The sequence below is a fragment of the Bos indicus x Bos taurus genome, chromosome X, assembly GCF_003369695.1.
Source record: "Bos indicus x Bos taurus breed Angus x Brahman F1 hybrid chromosome X, Bos_hybrid_MaternalHap_v2.0, whole genome shotgun sequence".
NCBI classification, from domain to species: Eukaryota; Metazoa; Chordata; class Mammalia; order Artiodactyla; family Bovidae; genus Bos; species Bos indicus x Bos taurus.
Window position 1 is genome coordinate 59,092,451 of NC_040105.1, and position 19,970 is coordinate 59,112,420.

The 19,970-nt window shown below is 40.4% G+C and overlaps 1 protein-coding gene across 3 annotated transcripts in view; it reads left to right on the forward strand.

Moving 5' to 3' along the window:
• SLC9A7 (solute carrier family 9 member A7) overlaps window positions 1-19,970 on the forward strand; it is a 182,392-nt gene that overhangs the window by 100,759 nt on the left and 61,663 nt on the right. For all 3 annotated transcript variants that reach the window (XM_027535150.1, XM_027535148.1, XM_027535149.1), the window contains exons 4-5: window positions 5,527-5,603; window positions 10,501-10,613. In XM_027535150.1, coding sequence (XP_027390951.1) covers window positions 5,527-5,603; window positions 10,501-10,613 — 190 coding nt within the window. The remainder of the gene's footprint in view (window positions 1-5,526; window positions 5,604-10,500; window positions 10,614-19,970) is intronic.

A 19,970-nucleotide genomic window follows, 5' to 3' on the forward strand; every position in this document is an offset into this window, starting at 1 on the left:
AACAGCCTGGATAGATCTCAAATGCATTATGCTGAGTGCAAAAATCCAGTCTCAAAAGATCACACACTATATGGTTTCCTTCATATAGCTTTCTAGAAATGAAAAAATTATAGGGATGGAGGACAAATTAGTGGTTGCCAGTGGTTAGGGATGGTGGGGAAAAGAAGTGGGTGACTGTGACTATAAATGGGATAGCATGAGGGAAATCTTCATGAAAGTGGAACAGTTCTGCATCTTGATTGCAGTGGTGGTTATAAGACTCTACACATGTGATAAAATGACATAGAATTATGCACACACATTGTACCAATATCAATTTCCTGATTTTGATATTGTAGTACAATTATTTGAGGTATAACCAGTGAAGATACCACAGGACCTCTCTACACTATTTTTGCAACTTCTGTGAATCTATAATTACTCCAAAATAAAAAATTAAAAAAAAAATCATTACTGGGACTTCTATAGTGGTCCAGTGGTTAAGACTCTGCCTTCCAATGCAGGGGACATGGGTCCAAGCCCTGGTTGGGGAACTAGGGTCCTACATGCCAGAGGGTGTGGCCAAAAATTAGAAAAAAACAAAAACTTAAAAAAAAATCTGTCATTTTTGAGGGAGGGTCATTGTGCTCAGCAGCAAGATTGGGTCTAAGGCTCTAAATATTTAAAATACTAAATACCTTTATAAATAGTGTTAGTGGCTGCCTTCCTCCCCCACTGTGGGACTATTCTTTGAAAATTTAGTTTCCAAAAATGCCTACTTCAGATAACAGCCAAGGAACCTGTTTCAGCTGTCTTTCTGAAAGGGGACTAAAGGAAACCTTTTCAGTGAGCCTAGAAAAGAGAGATGTTGACTGCCAATAAAGCTCAATAACATCCTTAGGAAGTAGAGAATGCCTTCCAAGTTGATAAATCTCTAGATAGATCAATCAAGGTTAAAAAAAAAGAGGAAAGAAACAAATTACGTATATCAAGAATGAAAGAGGTGACATTGCTACAGACCCTTTACACCTTAAGAGGACAGTAAGAGTGTAATATGAACAACTTTGTACAAATAAATTTGACAACCCAGGTGAAATGGACAAATGGACAAATTTCTTGAGAGGTACAAATTACCAAAACTGACCCAAGAAGAGATGGAAAACTTGAGCAGTCCTATATTAATGAAATAAATTGCTTTCATAATTAAAAAACTTTATACAAGCTCAGATGGCTTCATTGGTGAGTTCTATTTAGCATTTAAAAAAGAAATAATACCAATCCTACACAAAATCTTTCAGAACATAGAGGAGGAAACAATCCCAACTGATTTTATAAGAAAGTGCCTCCCCATTTGGCCAGTTCTTCTGTCAAAGCAGCTCTGCAATTTTCAAACTGTTTTTAAACTATTTACAACCCACACAAATACAGTTATTTATGGAACATCTGATATAAGGAACTTTGCATATATCCTTTACTTCTGTTTTTACATATATTATTTCTAATCATCATAGAAACTGTATGAATGTGAGGGTGGCAAATTACCTCATACCCTTTCTCCCCCAGGTTTCCAACTCATTTATAAACAGACACAAGGAGCTAATTGGCAACTGAATGATCAATTTATGACCCAAAGTTCCTGGTAGTGCATGTTGAATGATAAAGGTTAGCCCTTGGTAATGGGGCTCCTTATTACTAACGTCATAAATTGAAGACACATACCCTTTAGCCATCAGGTTGGTCACAGTCACAGGTGGGGAGGCTGAAATGGGAAGATCCTAGGAATTGCTGGGCCTGCCAAAGGCTGCCTCTGTTGCTCATAGCATAGAGACTATGGGAGCAATAGTGTTCCCCCACTTTTTTTTATAAGAGGGTCAAGGCTGCAAGTCAGGGTCAAGCCCATCTCTCCCTTTAGAGATCACATGGTTCTTCCTTACTGCATCATCTTCAGGGAGAAGGGATAGAACTTAAGTTCTCTCTCCACAATGGATGGCTGTATTCCTGCACAGCAGCCCAGCACACATACACTGACATGTAGACAATGTCCTGCATTTGATTAATACTGATGAGGATGTCAAATGACATGTGAGGTTATGTAGATGGTTCAGGACTGAGTCAAGGTTATGACCTGTTTGTCTGACTGGAGGGACTAGGATTGTTCTTGTTCCTCTGAGTTACATTATCTCTAGAGTTAAGTTTTCAGTACAAAAAGTGTATCTTTGGGCTTCCTTGGTGGCTCAGTGGTAAAGAATCTACTTGCCAATGCAAGAGACACAGGTTTGATCCTTGATTCAGGAAGATCCCACATGCTACAGAGCAACTAAGCCTCTGCACCACAACTATTGAGCCCATGCTCTAGAGCCATGGAGCCACAAATAACTGAGCCTGCATACCTCAACTGCTGAAGCCCCACACGCTAGAGCCCATGCTCCACAACAAGAGAAACCACCACAATGAGAAGCCTGTGTATTGCAACTAGAGAGTAGCCCCTGCTCACCACACTAGAGAAATGCCCTCACAGCAACAAAGACCCTGCAGAGCCATAAATAAAAAAATAAAACTTTTTAAAAGTATCCATTTTCTGAGTAATTTATGAGGTTGCCAAAGTAACCAGAATCTGTATGTCAGCTGTTGACATGTAACAAATAGATGATCTTACAGATATAAATGATGTTATTCTTTATTTAAATGAAGAATTTGGGAACTGCTCTTCAGATCAAATGGGTGATGAAGAATTTGGTATTTTAAATAACTTATCTTAATGTATAATCAAGGTCATAGTTGCTTGAAAATGAAACCAAAGCATTGGTTGTTAAAGCCACTGTAATGGCTGGAAAAAACCACCTTAGTGTTTGCATAGCTTTTTCTTTGTCAGCTTCATTTTCTCAGAAGAAAAAAACTAATAATAGGCTTTGCCAGTTACCAATTTAAGTTGTTTTTGAAATGCTAGTCTTAAAGGTTATTATTAGCTATTAGTTTAGTCTCTTCCTTTTTGATCAGGCACGTAAATAGTTGGTTCTTAGGTAGTTGCCATCTCTGATTAAATGTTTTCAGTTAAAATGTGTAATAAGTGTTTCACCAGTTGACTGCTGATATGTAAACAGATTCATACCCCTTGACCTATGTACATATAGTTGTCATTCAGACACGGGCCTTTCTTTTTCTAACTTGAAAAAAGTACCATGGCCTTAGCTTAGATTTTGTGTTACCACTCAGTTTGCTTACAGGGCATTAGCAGGGAAAGAATTTGCCTGTAGAGGCTTTCATGTTTTGTGAATTTCCCCCAGCAAACACACACACATCATGTTAAAATTTTTCAGGGGAATGGAAGATGATAAGGTTTCCCAAGGAGTAGGAACATAAAACTTAGAATGGTACAACTGGAATTGGGATGCCAAGGTAGATTTTCATTGAAAATCTTGGTCTGTTTTAGGTTTATATTCTTAATGGCATTACCAGGGCATGCCATCTCCTTTTGTTTCTTTTTGCCATTCTATAATGGAAAGGGAAAAGTAAGGGAGAGACTAAACCAGTCATGTTTCTGTGACCCACACATGACCATGAACTGTTAAGGCCAAATTAGAAGATGAAAAATATAGGATTCCATGAGACACCTCCTGTTCTTCTTCCCTAAAAGGATGTGGTACAATGCCCTGGGATCAGCAGACCTTGTTTCCAGTTCTGGTGCATCAGTGTGGTGGACATGTGACTTTAGGCAACTCACATCCCACTTTTGAGCCTTAGATGTCTCTCATAAAATGGTCCAAGGAACACTTTCATGATGGGATTGTTGTGAGAATTGGATGAGCTAATGTATGTGAAAGTACTTTGTAAAGTATGAAGTATGTAGTTAAGTACTAAGTGTAATAATATACAAATAAGTGGCATGTTACACCTTTTCAAAGTGCATTAAAATTCCAGTTCACATCAGCTGATACGACTGGGGATAGGTAATTTGTGTGTACAGTGTGTGGTGATGTTAGAATATATCATGAATGCATTTTCGGTAGTGGATTTACATTTCTAATTTTCTGCTTTGGCTAATAACATGAATACAGATGTACTTAACATATTCAGACCAACCATGGGAATGATCACCAGAAGAAAGCCAAGTGGCAAGGGAAAGCATATCTAGGATTAAAATTTTGCTCATGGGTACTCTGCATGGGTTTCATTGGTCTCATGTCTTGTCCTTGATGTATTCCCTCTTTGGTTTAAGCACTTGATGGAACTTTTAAGGGCTCACAGTTTTTGAATTTTTTTTTGGAAATCAAACTGTTTTCTAAAACAGTGGCATATAAATGCATTAGCATTAAAAAGATAAAGACTGAGGACAGTGACTGATATAGGAGGCAAACATAATATGTCTATAATATGTGCAGGCAGTGCCTTCATTTGGTGACTTAGTGTGGGAAGCCTTTGAAGGATTCTCTTCTGAGAAGATGGTGTATGGGCACTAGGGATTCCTTGATGCCTTCTTTACAGCCTCAGAGAGGGGCGGGCACTGGGGAAGGCTGAAGCCAAGGTCTTAGATCCTCTGTCTGAAAAGCAGGCCAGTGAATGCCCATAGCTCTTTGTCTTGTCAGACTTCGTGATGGCTACTTGATCCGGGTCAAGTTCTTCTTGGCCTTCTTGGCCTTCTCTTTCCCTGGTGGTGCACATCTCACATGCTGGGGCTCTCCTGCTTTTTAAAATTTTTAGATGAAATATTCCTGATTCCTGTTTGATGAGAGTGTTTAGGAGATATTGCTTGTCCCATTTTTGTTACATAGTTGATTGTCCAATGAGAACAGCTTTATGCCTTGAAAAATAAGGGTCGTGGTTCAGGGTCCCACGAATGGGGTTTTTCCCCATCATAGTATCCACAGACCTGATGGTTTATGAGAAGTAAATCTGTGCATGTGCATGTGTGTACACCCTTATAAATTTGCCCATTTTAGATGAAACTACCTGTTTCTTGTTTCTCCACATCTATCTCTATTGTCCCTCTTTCCCAGGCTTCAGAGATTAATTCACATGAATATCAGGAGACTCTTCGATGCTGAGTTAAGCTGAAAACTCATTTGTACTTTCATAGCTTATTAGTTTCAAACTTGTATCTGTAATGTTCTTCTAAGTACTACCAGAACTGGAAGTGACTAGTTGAATCACTAGGATAAAATAGTTTGGGTTAAATCTGTGAAAATGTTCAGTCTACTCACACACCCTGTGATTTAATACAATCATCGAGTTAAATCTGTGAAAATGTTCAGTCTATTCACACACACACACACACACACACACACACACACACTGTGATTTAATACAATCAGGCAGAGTAGTTTTTTCTGAAATTTACTAAAGCCGCTTGCTTGCTCAGTGATTGGTAGGACAAAGAACATCTTAAAATCATGATGTTCTAAGGCTAATCGCATTTTTCAGGAGTAACTTCAGTTATTACTTGATTTGATGAAAGCAGTAAGTAAAGTTTCACTTTTTAGAGACTTCTAGTGTTTCTAATGTTCACTGTCAAAATTCACAATATGGTTCCTGCTTTTTTGTTTTATTCAGAGACACTTTTTCAGAAATCTTGGGTCTATTCTGGCCTATGCCTTCTTGGGGACTGCTGTTTCCTGCTTCATTATTGGGTAAGTAAACGCTTTGTCATATAACCAAATTACCACACTTCCAAAGAGATGAGATCCACATGGGTCCACAGAGTTGAATATTTTTCCCCAGCTTTATTGAGCTATAATTGGCACATAACATTGTGTAAGTGTAAGGTATACAGTGTGTTAATTTTACACACTTGAAAATTGCAAAATGATTACCACTGTAGTCTTAGCTACCACCTTCATCTGGTCACATGGTTAGCTATTTCTTTTTTGTGGTGAGACCATGTTAGCAACATTTAATTAAGTATAAGATGCAGTATCATTAACTGTGATCTTATGTTGTACATTAGATCCCCAAACTTACTAATCTTATCAATGGAAGTTTGTACCCTTTGAGCAACACCTCCCCATTTCCCCTGCCCCCAAATCCCTGGCAACTACCAGAGTCCAATATTTTGATGTTTCAGTTCAGTTCAGTTCAGTCACTTAGTTGTGTCCAACTCTTTGCGACCCCATGAATCGCAGCACGCTAGGCCTCCCTGTCCATCACCAACTCCCAGAGTTTACTCAAATTCATGTCCATCAAGTCAGTGATGCCATCCAGCCATCTCATCCTCTGTCGTCCCCTTCTCCTCCTGCCCCCAATTCCTCCCAGCATCAGGGTCTTTTCCAATGAGTCAACTCTTTGCATGAGGTGGTCAAAATATTGGAGTTTCAGCCTTAGCATCAGTCCTTCTAATGAACACCCAGGACTGATCTCCTTTAGGATGGACTGGTTGGATCTCCTTGCAGTCCAAGGGACTCTCAAAAGAGTCTTCTCCAACACCACAGTTCAAAAGCATCAATTCTTCGGTGCTCAGCCTTCTTCACAGTCCAACTCTCACATCCATACATGACCACAGGAAAAACCATAGCTTTGACTACACAGACCTTTGTTGGCAAAGTAATGTCTCTGCTTTTCAATATGCTATCTAGGTTGGTCATAACTTCCCTTCCAAGAAGTAAGTGTCTTTTAATTTCATGGCTGCAGTCACAATCTGCAGTGATTTTGGAGCCCAAAAGAATAAAGTCTGACACTGTTTCCACTGTTTCCCCATCTATTTCCCATGAAGTGATGGGACCAGGTGCCATGATCTTCATTTTCTGAATGTTGAGCTTTAAGCCAACTTTTTCACTCTTCTCTTTCACTTTCATCAAGAGGCTTTTTAGTTTCTCTTCACTTTCTGCCATAAGGGTGATGATTATAATTAAGATTTAGAGTTACATCAGCCAGTGTGGTAACTTCTAGCCACATTGTGTGCGTGTGCATGCTCAGTTGTGTCTGACTCTGTGTGACTCTGTGGACTGTAGCTCACCAGGCTCCTATGTCCATGGGATTTCCCAAGCAATAATACTGGAGTGAGTTGCCGTTTCCTCCTCCAGGGGATCTTCCCCACCCAGGGATCAAACTCATGTCTCCTGTGTCTCCTGCATTGCAGGCAGATTCTTTACTGCTTGAGCCATCAAGGAAGCACTAGCCACATGTAACTATTTAAATTGAAATTAAGATTAATTAACATGAAATGAAATAAAACCTAGTCCCAGGATCTTGGTTTCTAATGTCATTCTTCAATGTGAAGAGCCAAGGCCCTTTGCAGAAATGGCTGATTCTAGGCTGGGATGGCAAATATGCAGGATGACAATGGAGCATCTTGTAGTGCCAGAGAGTAAGGAAGTGCTCAGAAACAAGCAAACAAAAAGATACCAAACCATGTCAAAGGAACACAGAGCCAATCTGAAACCACCCCCTAATGACTAAAGAACAACAAAATAAATTACATTGTTTTGCATTACCATTCAAAGTATAAAACAAGTATCTTTGTGTCTATATTTATATAAAGGGCTTCCTGGTGGCTTAGATGGTAAAGAATCTGCCTGTAGTGTGGGAGACCCAGGTTCGATCTCTGGGTCAGAACAATCCCCTGGAGAAGGGAATGGCTACTCACTCCACTGTTCTTGCCTGGAGAATTCCATGAACAGAGGAACCTGGTGGGCTACAGTCCATGGGGTTGCAAGGAGTTGGACACGACTGAGCTACTGACACACACATACTGATATAAATAAATGATTGGATGAATAAATAAATGGGGGAGAAGTGATATGTTAGAAGAATTACAAATAATTGGTGCAGATCCAGTCCTCCTCAAGGAGATGAAGCTTGGCCCTTCCCCCCTTTGACTGTGGGCATAGTGACTTCCTTACAAAGAGTACCACATGCAAAGTAAGAAGGAGTAGCTTTACAGTGGAGAAACCTGACAAATACTACCTCAGCCAGGTGATCAGGATTAACGCCCAAATTGGTAAATCAGTCGATACTCCGTACCTCTGATGTTTGTGATATGAATGGCATTTACCACTGTGTCTTCCTCCTAAAATCAAAGTACCTTAGTCTAATCATGGGAAAAAAAAATCAGACAGGTCTCAGATTCTACAAAATACCTGACTAGTACTCCTTCCAACTACCAAGGTCATCAAAAACAAGCAGAGTCTGAGAAACTGTCAAGAGGAGACAAAACCAAGAGGAGACAAAAGAGATATGATGACTAAATGTAATGTGGTATCCTCAATGGAATCTTGGAACAGAAAAAGGATATTAGGTAAAAGCTAAGGAAACCTGAATGAACTGTGGACTTTAGTTAATTTTAAAATATTATCTGGAAAGCTGGAGATAAAAGCAGTAGCCTTTTATGCCACCAAAAAAGGAGGGGCTTGGACTTTGTCCAGTAAGAGAGTGACAGGATACTGGCATTGGTGATGATGGGGAAAATGCTGCCAGAGAGAAGTCTATTGCTCAGGTCTAAGGCTTTGGTTTTTCCAGTGGTCATGTATGGATGTGAGAGTTGGACTGTGAAGAAAGCTGAGTGCTGAAGAATTGATGCTTTTGAACTGTGGTGTTGGAGAAGACTCTTGAGAGTCCCTTGGACTGCAAGGAGATCCAACCAGTCCATTCTGAAGGAGATCAGCCCTGGGATTTCTTTGGAAGGAATGATGCTAAAGCTGAAACTCCAGTACTTTGGCCACCTCATGTGAAGAGTTGACTCATTGGAAAAGACTCTGATGCTGGGAGGGATTGGGGGCAGGAGGAGAAGGGGACGACAGAGGATGAGATGGCTGGATGGCATCACTGACTCAATGGACGTGAGTCTGAGTGAACTCTGGGAGATGGTGATGGACAAGGAGGCCTGGCGTGCTGCGATTCATGGGGTTGCAAAGAGTCGGACACGACTGAGCAACTGAACTGAACTGAACTGAAGCTTATGATAGAAGGAAATGTAGAGGAAGGTCTAGTTTTAAGAAATACTTAAAAGGTAGATGAAAGAAGCCTTGGATAAGCAACAAGAAAGTGAAAGTGAAAATGAAGTCGCTCAGTCATGTCTGACTCTTTGCGACCCCATGGACTGCAGCCCACCAGGCTTCTCTGTCCATGGGATTCTCCAGGCAAGCATACTGGAGTGGGGTCCCATTTCCTTCTCCAGGGAATCTTCCTGACCCAGGAATTGAACCCAGGTCTCGTGCATTGCAGGCAGACGCAGGCAGACGCTTTAATCTCTGAGCCACCAGGAAGCCCGGATAAGTAACAAAGAGCAAATCAAATCTATATCATAGAGTTCAGTTGCTCAGTCGTGTCCAACTCTTTGCGACTCCACAGACTGTAGCCCGCCAGGCATCTCTGTCCATGGGATTACCCAGGCAAGAATACTGGAATGGGTTGCCATTTCTTCTTCCAGGGTATCATAGAGTTCCTGTGAATTGAAATATAACTGTTTAAGTGTCTGGAACAATGTCCAGCACACAGTAGGCAAAACTTTAAATTATAACTATTTATTCTCAAAAGGATTCAACTCTGAAAATAGTTCTTGAGCTCCTAGATAATCAATCTACTGTTCTAGACACCCACAGTACAAAGATGAACAATGATATGGTGTTGACTAACAAGAATCTATTTACTGGAGATTGACTATAGGGTACAATGAGTCTATACTGTGCCTATTTATTTTTGGTTAAATCTATTCCTAAGTTTTGTATTCTTTTTTATGCCATTGTAAGTGGGATTGTTTTCTTAATTTCTCTTTATTCTGTGGTTGTTTGTATTCCCCTAATCCCTACAGCTGCTGCCCCCCCCCCACACACACACTCCTTTAATAACAAGTACTAGGCCTTTTAACACTCCTCACTCCCCCTAATTTGTGAGCTGTCCTGTAGGAAATGTGCTCTGCTCAAGGTAAAATATTAACTTGGTGGTCCTTCTTGGGCTGTATCACATTCTGCACAGTGTGTAAGGTGGGCTGCCTGTCTAACCCATGCCAAGAGTGAGAAGCCAGATATGTCAGTGGGTACACTGATATTTTAATGGAAGATTTTAAAGAGTTTTGCCTCTTTTCCCTGTTTTGTGATAATTATTGGCAGAGAAGGTTGACCATTGGATCCTTGTGGCCATCCCATTTTTTTTTCTGTCTAGCTTGATCCAGTCCATTCATTTACATGACTTTAAATGCACTGTCTTAGAATCCTGGGAATTTTGTAGCAATTCATTACCCATTTTGCAGGGTTCTTTCTCTTCCTTTCTTCCCTACTACCCAGTTGCTTAAAATGCCCTAACTGTTGCTAGTTGATGATCGTACCTTATAGTTGTAAGTACAATTTAAAAAAATGGAATGCTTAATATACTTCAGGAAGATGACAGTAGCTGCAGACCATTACTTGGTGCCAAAGTCTTATTTGCACATGTTCCTGGTTAGTGTCCAACCACAACAGCTGCCTGATGGTTTCACAAACCTCTTTGGAAGTGCAATATTCTAGTACTCCTCTGCTTGTGTATTTGCCAGCTTATTCGAGTAGGTGGGTTTTCTTTTCTTTTTCTTCTGACACAGTTTACCTTTTCTTGTTATAGAAATCTCATGTATGGTGTGGTGAAGCTCATGAAGATTGTGGGGCAGCTCTCGGATAAATTTTACTACACAGATTGCCTCTTTTTCGGAGCAATTATCTCTGCTACTGACCCAGGTATTTGCATATTTGGCCTTATTGTCATAATGTTCCATTATTTAAATCTTAAAAAGCTCAGAGCAATGATTACCTTTCATAAAAGTAGAGGAAGAGACCAGTAAGTCAAGTGGTCTAATGGACTTAGATGGCTTTTCTAAGAAGGGCTTGCCTTTCCCTTTAAAAAAAATATTATTATTACTGTAAAAATAACATAAAATTTACCACCTTAATCATCTTTAGGTGTATAGTTCAGCAGTATTGAGTATATTCATATTGTTGTGCAACCAATCTCCAGAATTTTTTCGTCTTGCAAAACTGAACCTCTGTACCCATTAAACAACATCTCTTCATTCTCTCCCCACTCCACCTCCCAGACCTGGGCAACCACCATTCAACTGTCTGTCTCTATGAGTTTGACTACTGTAGATACCTCAGATAAGTGGAATCATCAGTATTTGTCTCTTTTTGTCTGGCTTATTTCCTTAGCATGATGTCCTCAGGGTTCATATATGTTGTAACATGTGTCAGAATTTCCTTCCTTTTAAATCTGAATAATATTCCATTGTATGAATATACCATATTTTTGCTTATCCATTCATCTGCCAACAAGCACTTGAGTTGTTTCCACCTGTGTTTCCTCCTTTTTGTCTTTCATTTTAGAATGTCTAATTTGGTCCTAAGTTTTTCACTTAGACTGTCTTTTTTTCTCAGTGTTATGCTTTTGCCTTCTTTTTAGGAGCATATCATTTGGTTTAAATAATATCTTTGCTTAGTAGAAATGTACACTAGTACTGTAGTGAATGTAATTTAATTTGTGAAGTCCTTTTGTGCAATGTTCCTATACACTGTGGTGTGGTTCCTATTCATAAATCTGTTACCTTGTATTTTTCAAGTGTTATTTGAACCAGTTCTTAAAAGTGGAATTATTATATACCCTTCCTCCCCTGCAGCTCAGAATAAACAAACAGGCTCTCCTCTTCAAGTTGGAACCCATAATTGAATTAGTTCACATAAAATAGTTACAGCTATTCTTTCCTCTAATGTTAACTACTGAGCACACCATTGTAGGGAAAGAATTTATGGAGAAAGAGCTAATCTTGTTCTCATAGTACAGATGGAAAGGTCTTTTTAGTGTCGGTGATGACTCTAATATTCTGGGCAGTGATGATCTCTAAGATACTAAAATTCCCCCCCCCCCCCAAACAACTTCCCTGTGCCTCTTGGGGGTCTTCTAGATCAGTGCTAGCCAGCAGACCTATCTGCAATGATAGAAATATTCCATAATCTTCCTAGTGCTTTACAGTAGCCAGTGGCTATGTGTGGCTATTGAACACTTGACATGTGAGGTAGTGCAACCAAAGAACTGGTTTTTTTTTTAATTAATTTATTTTTATTGAAGGATAATTGCTTTACAGAATTTTGCTGTTTTCTGTCAAACCTCAACACAAATCAGCCATAGGTATACATATATCCCCTCCCTTTTGGAACACTCTCCCACCTCCCTCCCCATCCCACATAGCTCCAAGTGGCTAGTGGCTACCACATTGGATAGCACAGCTCTAGACAGTTGTGTGGCTCTGAAAAATCTCGATGATCCGAAAAGCATTGACCTCTTTCACCCCCTATTTTCTTACAAACACTCTAAGTAAACTGATAGTGAAGACTTGGCTGGTTGAAGCACCCTTGTTTGTGACAAGAATGTGGGGTGTGGAGTTGCAAGTGGTGGTTTGAGTTCTAGCCCTGCCAGCTGCTGACTGGGTGTCCTGGGCACACTTTATCTCCTGAGTGTCAGTTTTCTCATTTATTAATTAGGAGTAATGGTACCTATTTCCTATTATGAAGGGCTGGTGTGAAGATTAAATGAGATAATGCATGTAAAGCATTGAGCATAGCATCTGCTGATTATATTGGTCTCTATAAAAAGACCCTGATGCTGGGAAAGATTGAAGGCAGGAAGAGAAGGGGATGACAGAGGATGAGATGGTTGGATGGCATCACCGACTCAATGGACATGAGTTTGAGCAAACTCTGGGAGTTGGTGAAGGACAGGGAAGCCTGGCGTGCTGCAGTCTATAGGGTCACAAAGAGTCGGACACAACTGAGCAACTGATCTGAACTAATAAACATTTTCAGACTCAGGCAGAGATTTCTGTGTTTTCCCTGTGTGTATGTTTAATAATAGGTTACCATTTAACACAAGTACTCTGAAATGTAGCTTTATTATTCTAATACTACAATATCTGTGACATTTCCGGATGTGTGTCTATTGAAAAACAATTCTTTAAAGTCTAAGAAAGATGTTTATTGTTTCTGAAAATATATTACTAACTATACTCATCTATAAGTTTATTACTAATATCTTACTGGTACCACTGATAAGCAAAGGCAAGTTAGTGTAACATAAAGATTATTGATACTGTCTTCTGAACTATTAGTGTTGCTGCATTTAATTGGATAGAAAGGTTTATTTTTCCATATTATCTTTGTAATTATTTACTTCACTTTAATGTGTCCATACTGTGGTAGAAAATAATGGAAGGCATTACCATGACACACCATTTTTATTTGGCCCGTGAAGATTGGCACTGTAAGGGTTTTATATAAATGGAAGTTCTAGAAAATTGAAATTTGAAACTTACTAAACATCGGAACATTAACTTTAACTTCTTTTTAATGGAAATCTTTCTGAAATGTATAATGTTTTTGTAAATTGAAAGTGTTTTACCAGCTTCCTAAAAATCTGTTGTTTGAGAATTTGGGCCATAAAAGAAATAAAAACTTCAGTGTAGAGTTAGAGGGAAACATAAGACTAGATTGACTTCTTGTGCATGGTGTATCCAACAAAAATTCTGATTTGGGGTTATGTTGTGATATTGAGGGATATGAAAAAATAAAAGTCCTTGTTTGTGACTTCACTGTACTTGGCTCCAGTCTTTGGTCTTCCCGTTGATGGGAACAGTGTATGTGTGGGGTGATGTAGGCTGCTCTGTAACCAGAAGCCCTCTCCATTCTGTACTTGTGTGCCATGAGTGCCATGTGCCATCTTTGTGCACTGGACTAAAATTGGATCCACAATTCAGGAAAAAAAATATATGTTTCCAACCCATAGTACATAGCTGTAAACAGCTACCAGAGGAAATGAGCACCGTTCCTATGAACCATTATGTGGTGATTCCTCTCATTGTAGTCCTGGCACCTTTGCACCCCTCAAGAAAACCAGACCCATTCATAGGTTTCAAAACCTGTGATCAGTGCTGTCAAAAAGTAATTTTCTAATTGCACCACCCAGGCTGGTCAGTCTTTTGCTTAGTCTTTGAAACTGAATTCAAATCTGCCACTTGCCTAGTTATTCTTCCTTTACAGTTATTATTCCTTTACTGCTTCAGTTAGTAGCTCTTACAGCTCTAGAGTCGGGTCTTTTTCTTACATAACTTTACTTGCTGCTTTGTGCCGAGGGTTTACAAGTGCTCAGTGCTCTTTTGTATACAAATGGAGTGTTCAGGAAAAGTTAGTTGAATGAACAAAGTCAGGTTCTTGATATTTTCTCATTCTTTCTTTTTCTGTTATTCTTTTATTTTCCCCACATTTTTAAGATACCTGTAACAGCTGTCTTCAGTCAGTGAATTATGATTTCTCAGTCCATGTCCAGTTGGAAACAGCTGTTGTGACCCTGTTCTCTCTGATTCCAAGGGTTGAGCTGTGAGGCGAGCAGCTTGTTTACTCCCTGTCTTTAGAAGTCACCTGCCTAGTCTGTCATCCCCTGCCTATCTCCCCACCCCCCTGCCCACCGCCATCACCTGATTGTCCACACCTGTAGTCCTCATCTTGGTCGGACACAGGGTTGCCCAGGAGGGCCATGGGAGACTTCCTGCCTTGCTTTCTAAGGTGATGGGCAGGGAGAATGAGAGATTGAAAATCAGAACAGCCAAGTTTAGACTAGTGCAAAGTGTTAATTATTAAAATTAATTATAAAGCTAGCATTTATCATCATAGATAAATAAGCTAACCGTACATTATATTTTTGCTATTGGTATAGTAGTATTTTGGACTTCCCTTGTGGCTCAGCTGGTAAAGAATCTGCCTGCAATGCAGGAGACCAGGGTTCGATCCCTGGGTTGGGAAGATGCCCTGGAGAAGGGAAAGGCTACCCACTCCAGTATTCTGGCCTGGAGAATTCCAAGGACTGTATAGTCCATGGAGTCACAAAGAGTCAGACACGTCTGAGTGACTTTCACTTTCACAGTAGTATTTTAGGAAAATAGTGTCTAAAAGTCAAAAGGGCTTTTGAAAATTATGTAGCTCAAGCCTTCACTTTATTAAGTCTTTGGACTTTGCTGTGCATTATTGGATGGCTTCTAGTTGCCCCTCCAGGTTTACACACCATCCTTCTCCACTCTCTTCTTGGCACTGGGAGGCTGACTTGTACAGAAGATTTCAAAGGTTCCTATGCCTTCTCCTTTCCCATTGGATTTGTCCATGGGGCAGCACCAGTAAGAGACTGAAACAGGGGTAGACATGCACGGTCCCTGTGGGCTGCCTGTTTCTCTTGATCAGAGGTCACAGCTCCTGTTGAGTGACCCTCTCCACATAGCTCCTGGTTCTGACAGTCACTCCTTCAGGCTCAGGGATGGCATAAAAGCTCCCTGTTTTCAGCTGCAGGTAACTGCACTCCCTCTTTCCCATACTCTCTATGTGCTTGTGCTTAGTCATTCAGTCGTGTCCGATGCTTTGCAACCCCATGGATTGTAGCCCACCAGGCTCCTCCATCCATGGAATTTTCCAAACAAGAATACTGGAGTGGGTTGCTATTTCCTTCTCCAGGGGATCTTCCCAACCCAGGGATCGAACCCCGGTCTCCTGCATTGAAGCCAGATTCTTTACCATCTGAGCCACCAGGGAAGCCCTGTACTCTCTCTACACGTCTATAAATAATCCCTTTTTAAACACTCCTCAAATTGCTCATCTAGTTCTTGCCAGGACCCTTGCCGATAAAGTCCTGGAACCCAGGTTTCCTGGACTGCCAGCCCTATGCTCTGCTCACTGAGACTGACCTACACCAGTCTTCAGTTCTTGAGTGAGTGACTGACTGTTGTGAACAGAGGCCTCTGGTGCCAACCCCCAGTAGACATACTGTATGAGTAATCAATAAAACTTCAGTCAGGTCCAACCACTGAGATTTTGGGAAGTTTGATACTGCAGCAGGAAAACAGCCCATCACACAGGGCCTGTTTTCTCATCTCTAAATTGGGGGATATGATAATACTACCCACTTAGGGTTTTCATGAGGACTAAACAAAATTGTAAAATGTTTATCATAGTGCCTGCTTCCTGGTAAAACCTTAATTATTGTTGTTGTTTTGATAATTTTTCTTCAACATTGGGTTCAAAACAAGACAGTTTTTATGTCATATAATAATAAACTAGAGTAACAATTTTGTATTAGGGTTTTTCAAAGAAACAGAATAAATAGATATGTGTGTGTGTGTGTGTACATAGTTGGGAGGAGGAGAGGGAACAAGATATTAATTGATTATAAGGCCTTGGCTCATGTGATTATGGAAACTGTAGAGGTCCCAAGATCTGCAGTGAAATCTTCAACCAATTCGATGAGTCCCACCCTCATTGAGGAGGGCCATCTGCTTTGCTCAGTCTACTGATTCAAATGTTAATCTCATCCAAAACCTCAGACACATCTACAATAGTGTTTAATCAAATATCTGGGTACCCCATGGCCCAGTCAAGTTCACAAATAAAATTAACCATCACAAGTCTTATGTAAGGAGATGCACATATTGTTCATGTAATATATAATCCACAAGACAAGAACTTTTTTTTAGCCTAATCCCTGAAGATTTTGCTGGTTGTGTAACTTGCTTAACTGTTTTTAGGGGTGGAAGAAAGAGATTGACCTTATATACTGAAGATGTATTATGAAGAGATGACATGTCTGTCTTCTAGAAAGTAGGCCTGCTGGTGATGCCCCATGTTGATGTCTGGTTCACATCTGAATGCTTACAGTAGTGATTTAATTGCCTAGATTTATGATTATCTGGATCTGCCTTGTGATATAGTTGACATTTTTCAAATCCAAATTATTTTTGTTTACTCTCAAAAAAATGAATTAAACTTTTTGTAAAGAAGGGCACAATGAGGGGTAGATTGGGAATCTCCCTTAATCTCTATCAAAAATAGAGCAAGCAGGACAGCAAAAGAGAAAACAGACTGAACTAGCTGACAGAGTATCTTGATGAATCCCCTGATATCAACCGGTGGGGTCAAACTACCCACAGCAGTGAGACTTTGGGATAAGAACAGCAGCTATGCTGGAGGAAGCAAAGGGAAGATGGGACTACTGGTTGTTTTGATTGTCAGGGCACCCAGAAATATCCCACAAGTATTCACACTCAAAAGAACGGGTCCCCACTGGGAGTCAAGAATTTTATGCTTCTGTCAGGTAACAATAGTTGATATTGGGAGAAGGCTTTTCAGGCTCCCATTTGTGGGTGAGGGCAAGGAGACTGGAGGAGCTGTGAGACTGCTGGAGGGACCTGGGTCCTCAGGGCTCTCAGGAAATCCCTTGTGGAAGATCTCTCTGCAACAACAGAGGTACTCCCTAAAAATGACCTGCTCGGACCACTGACCTTGATTGATGGGGCATTAAAGGAGAAAGAAAGCTCAGATTTTAATGGTGAAGGAGACCAGAGGAAGTAGATCTCAGATTGAGGAAGTGGTTGTATTGAGGGGGTGGCTGCACCCAGAGGCTGTATTTTTTAATATTTCAGTGTAAAACCAGAAGAGGGAGCCATAGAGCCATGAAACTAGGAAAGCTCTTCTGGGCTTCTACCCACCTCACTTACTGTGAGCAGCAGAAATGGATTGAGGTTGAATTTCATGTAAACAGAAGAAAAAGTGGGGATAACCCCTCTGAATAATAAAGTTACAGATAATGAAGTCATACCAGAAAAAGAGGCTCACAAAGAAGATGAAACTTTATTAATATGCCAACAGAAGCAAAAGGAAGTTAACAAAACGATAGAAGTTAGAACTGTATACATCAGGATTGGACAGTTAAGAAAAGAGAAAACTAAACAATAGGGAATTATGAAAAGAGAGCTAATAGAAAGGAACGAAAGGGGGAAGCCATAGAGTAAAAGACATGTCAGTTCAGTTCAGTCGCTCAGTTGTGTCTGACTCTTTGTGACCCCATGGACTGCAGCATGTCAGACCTCGCTGTCCATCACCGATTCCCGGAGTTTACTCAAACTCATGTCCGTTGAGTCGGTAATGCCATCCAACCATCTCATCCTCTGTCGTCCCCTTCTCCTCCCGCCTTCAGTCTTTCCCAGCATCAGGGTCTTTTCCAATGAGTCAGTTCTTCGCATCAGAGGGCCAAAGTATTGGAGTTCCAGCTTCAGCATCAGTCCTTCCAATGAATATTCAGGACTGATTTCCTTGAGGATTGGCTGGTTGGATCTCCTTGCAGTCCAAGGGACTCTTAAGAGTCTTAGCCAACACCACAGTTCAAAAGCATCAATTCTTTGGCACTCAGCTTTCTTTATAGTCCAACTCTCACATCCATACATGACTACTGGAAAAACCATAGCCTTAATAGACAGACCTTTGTCAGCAAAGTAATGTCTCTGCTTTTTACTATCCTGTCTAGGTTGGTCATAATTTTTATTCTAAGGAGTAAGCATCTTTTAATTTCATGGCTGCAGTCACCATCTGCAGTGATTTTGGAGCCCCCCAAAATAAACTCAGCCACTGTTTCCCCTGTTTCCCCATCTATTTCCCATGAAGTGATGGGACCGGATGCCATGATCTTAGTTTTCTGAATGTTGAGTTTTAAGCCAACCTTTTCACTCTCCTCTTTGATCAAGAGGCTCTTTAGTCCTTCACTTTCTGCCATAAGGGTGGTATCATCTGCATATCTGAGGTTATTGATATTTCTCCCGGCAATCTTGATTCCAGCTTGTGCGTCTTCCAGCCAAGCGTTTCTCATGATGTACTATGCATATAAGTTAAATGAGCAGGGTGACAATATACAGCCTTGACGTACTCCTTTTCCTATTTGGAACCAGTCTGTTGTTCCATGTCCAGTTCTAACAGTTGCTTCCTGATCTGCATATAGGTTTCTCAAGAGGCAGATCAGGTGGTCTGGTATTCCCATCTCTTTCAGAATTTTCCACAGTTTATTGCGATCCACATAGTCAAAGGCTTTGGCATAGTCAATAAAGCAGAAATAGATGTTTTTCTGGAACTCTCTTGCTTTTTCAATGATCCAGCGGATGTTGGCAATTTGATCTCTGGTTCCTCTGCCTTTTCTAAAACCAGCTTGAATATCTGGAAATTCACGGTTCACGTACTGTTGAAGCCTGGCTTGGAGAATTTTGACCATCACTTTGCTAGCGTGTGAGATGAGTGCAATTGTGTGGTAGTTAACACATTCTTTGGCATAGTCTTTCTTTGGGATTGGAATGAAAACTGACCTTTTCCAGTCCTGTGGCCACTGCTGAGTTTTCCAAATTTGCTGGCATATTGAGTGCAGCACTTTCACAGCATTATCTTTTAGGATTTCAAATAGCTCAACTGGAATTACATCACCTCCACTAGCTTTGTTCGTAGTGATGCTTCCAAAGGCCCTCTTGACTTCACATTCCAGGATGTCTGGCTCTAGGTTGGTGATCACACCATCATGATTATCTGGGTCATGAAGATCTTTTTTGTAGTTCTTCTGTATATTCTTGCCACCTCTTCTTAATATTGTCTGCTTCTGTTAGGTCCATACCATTTCTTTCCTTTATCAAGCCTATCTTTGCATCAAATGTTCCCTTGGTATCTCTAATTTTCTTGAAGAGATCTCTAGTCTTTCCCATTCTATTCTTTTCCTCTACTTGTTTGCATTGTTCATTTAAGATAAGAAGGCCTTCTTATCTGTCTTTGCTGTTCTTTGGAACTCTGCATTCAAATGGGTATATCTTTCCTTTTCTCCTTTGCCTTTGCTTCTCCTTTATTCACAGCTGTCTGCCTCCTCAGACAACCATTTTGCCTTTTTATGTTTCTTTTCCTTGGGAATGGTCTTGATCCCTGCCTCCTGTACAATGTCTTGAACCTCTGTCCATGGTTCTTCAGGCACTCTGTCTATCAGATCTAATACCTTGAATCTATTTGTCACTTACACTGTATTTGATTTGATTTAGGTCATACCTGAATGGTCTGGTGGTTTTCCCTACTTTCTTCGATTTAAGTCTGAATTTGGCAATGAGGAGTTCATGGTCTCTGCCACAGTCAACTCCTGGTCTTGTTTTTGCTGACTGTATGAACTTCTCCATTTTTGGCTGCAAAAAATATAATCAATCTGATTTTGGTATTGAC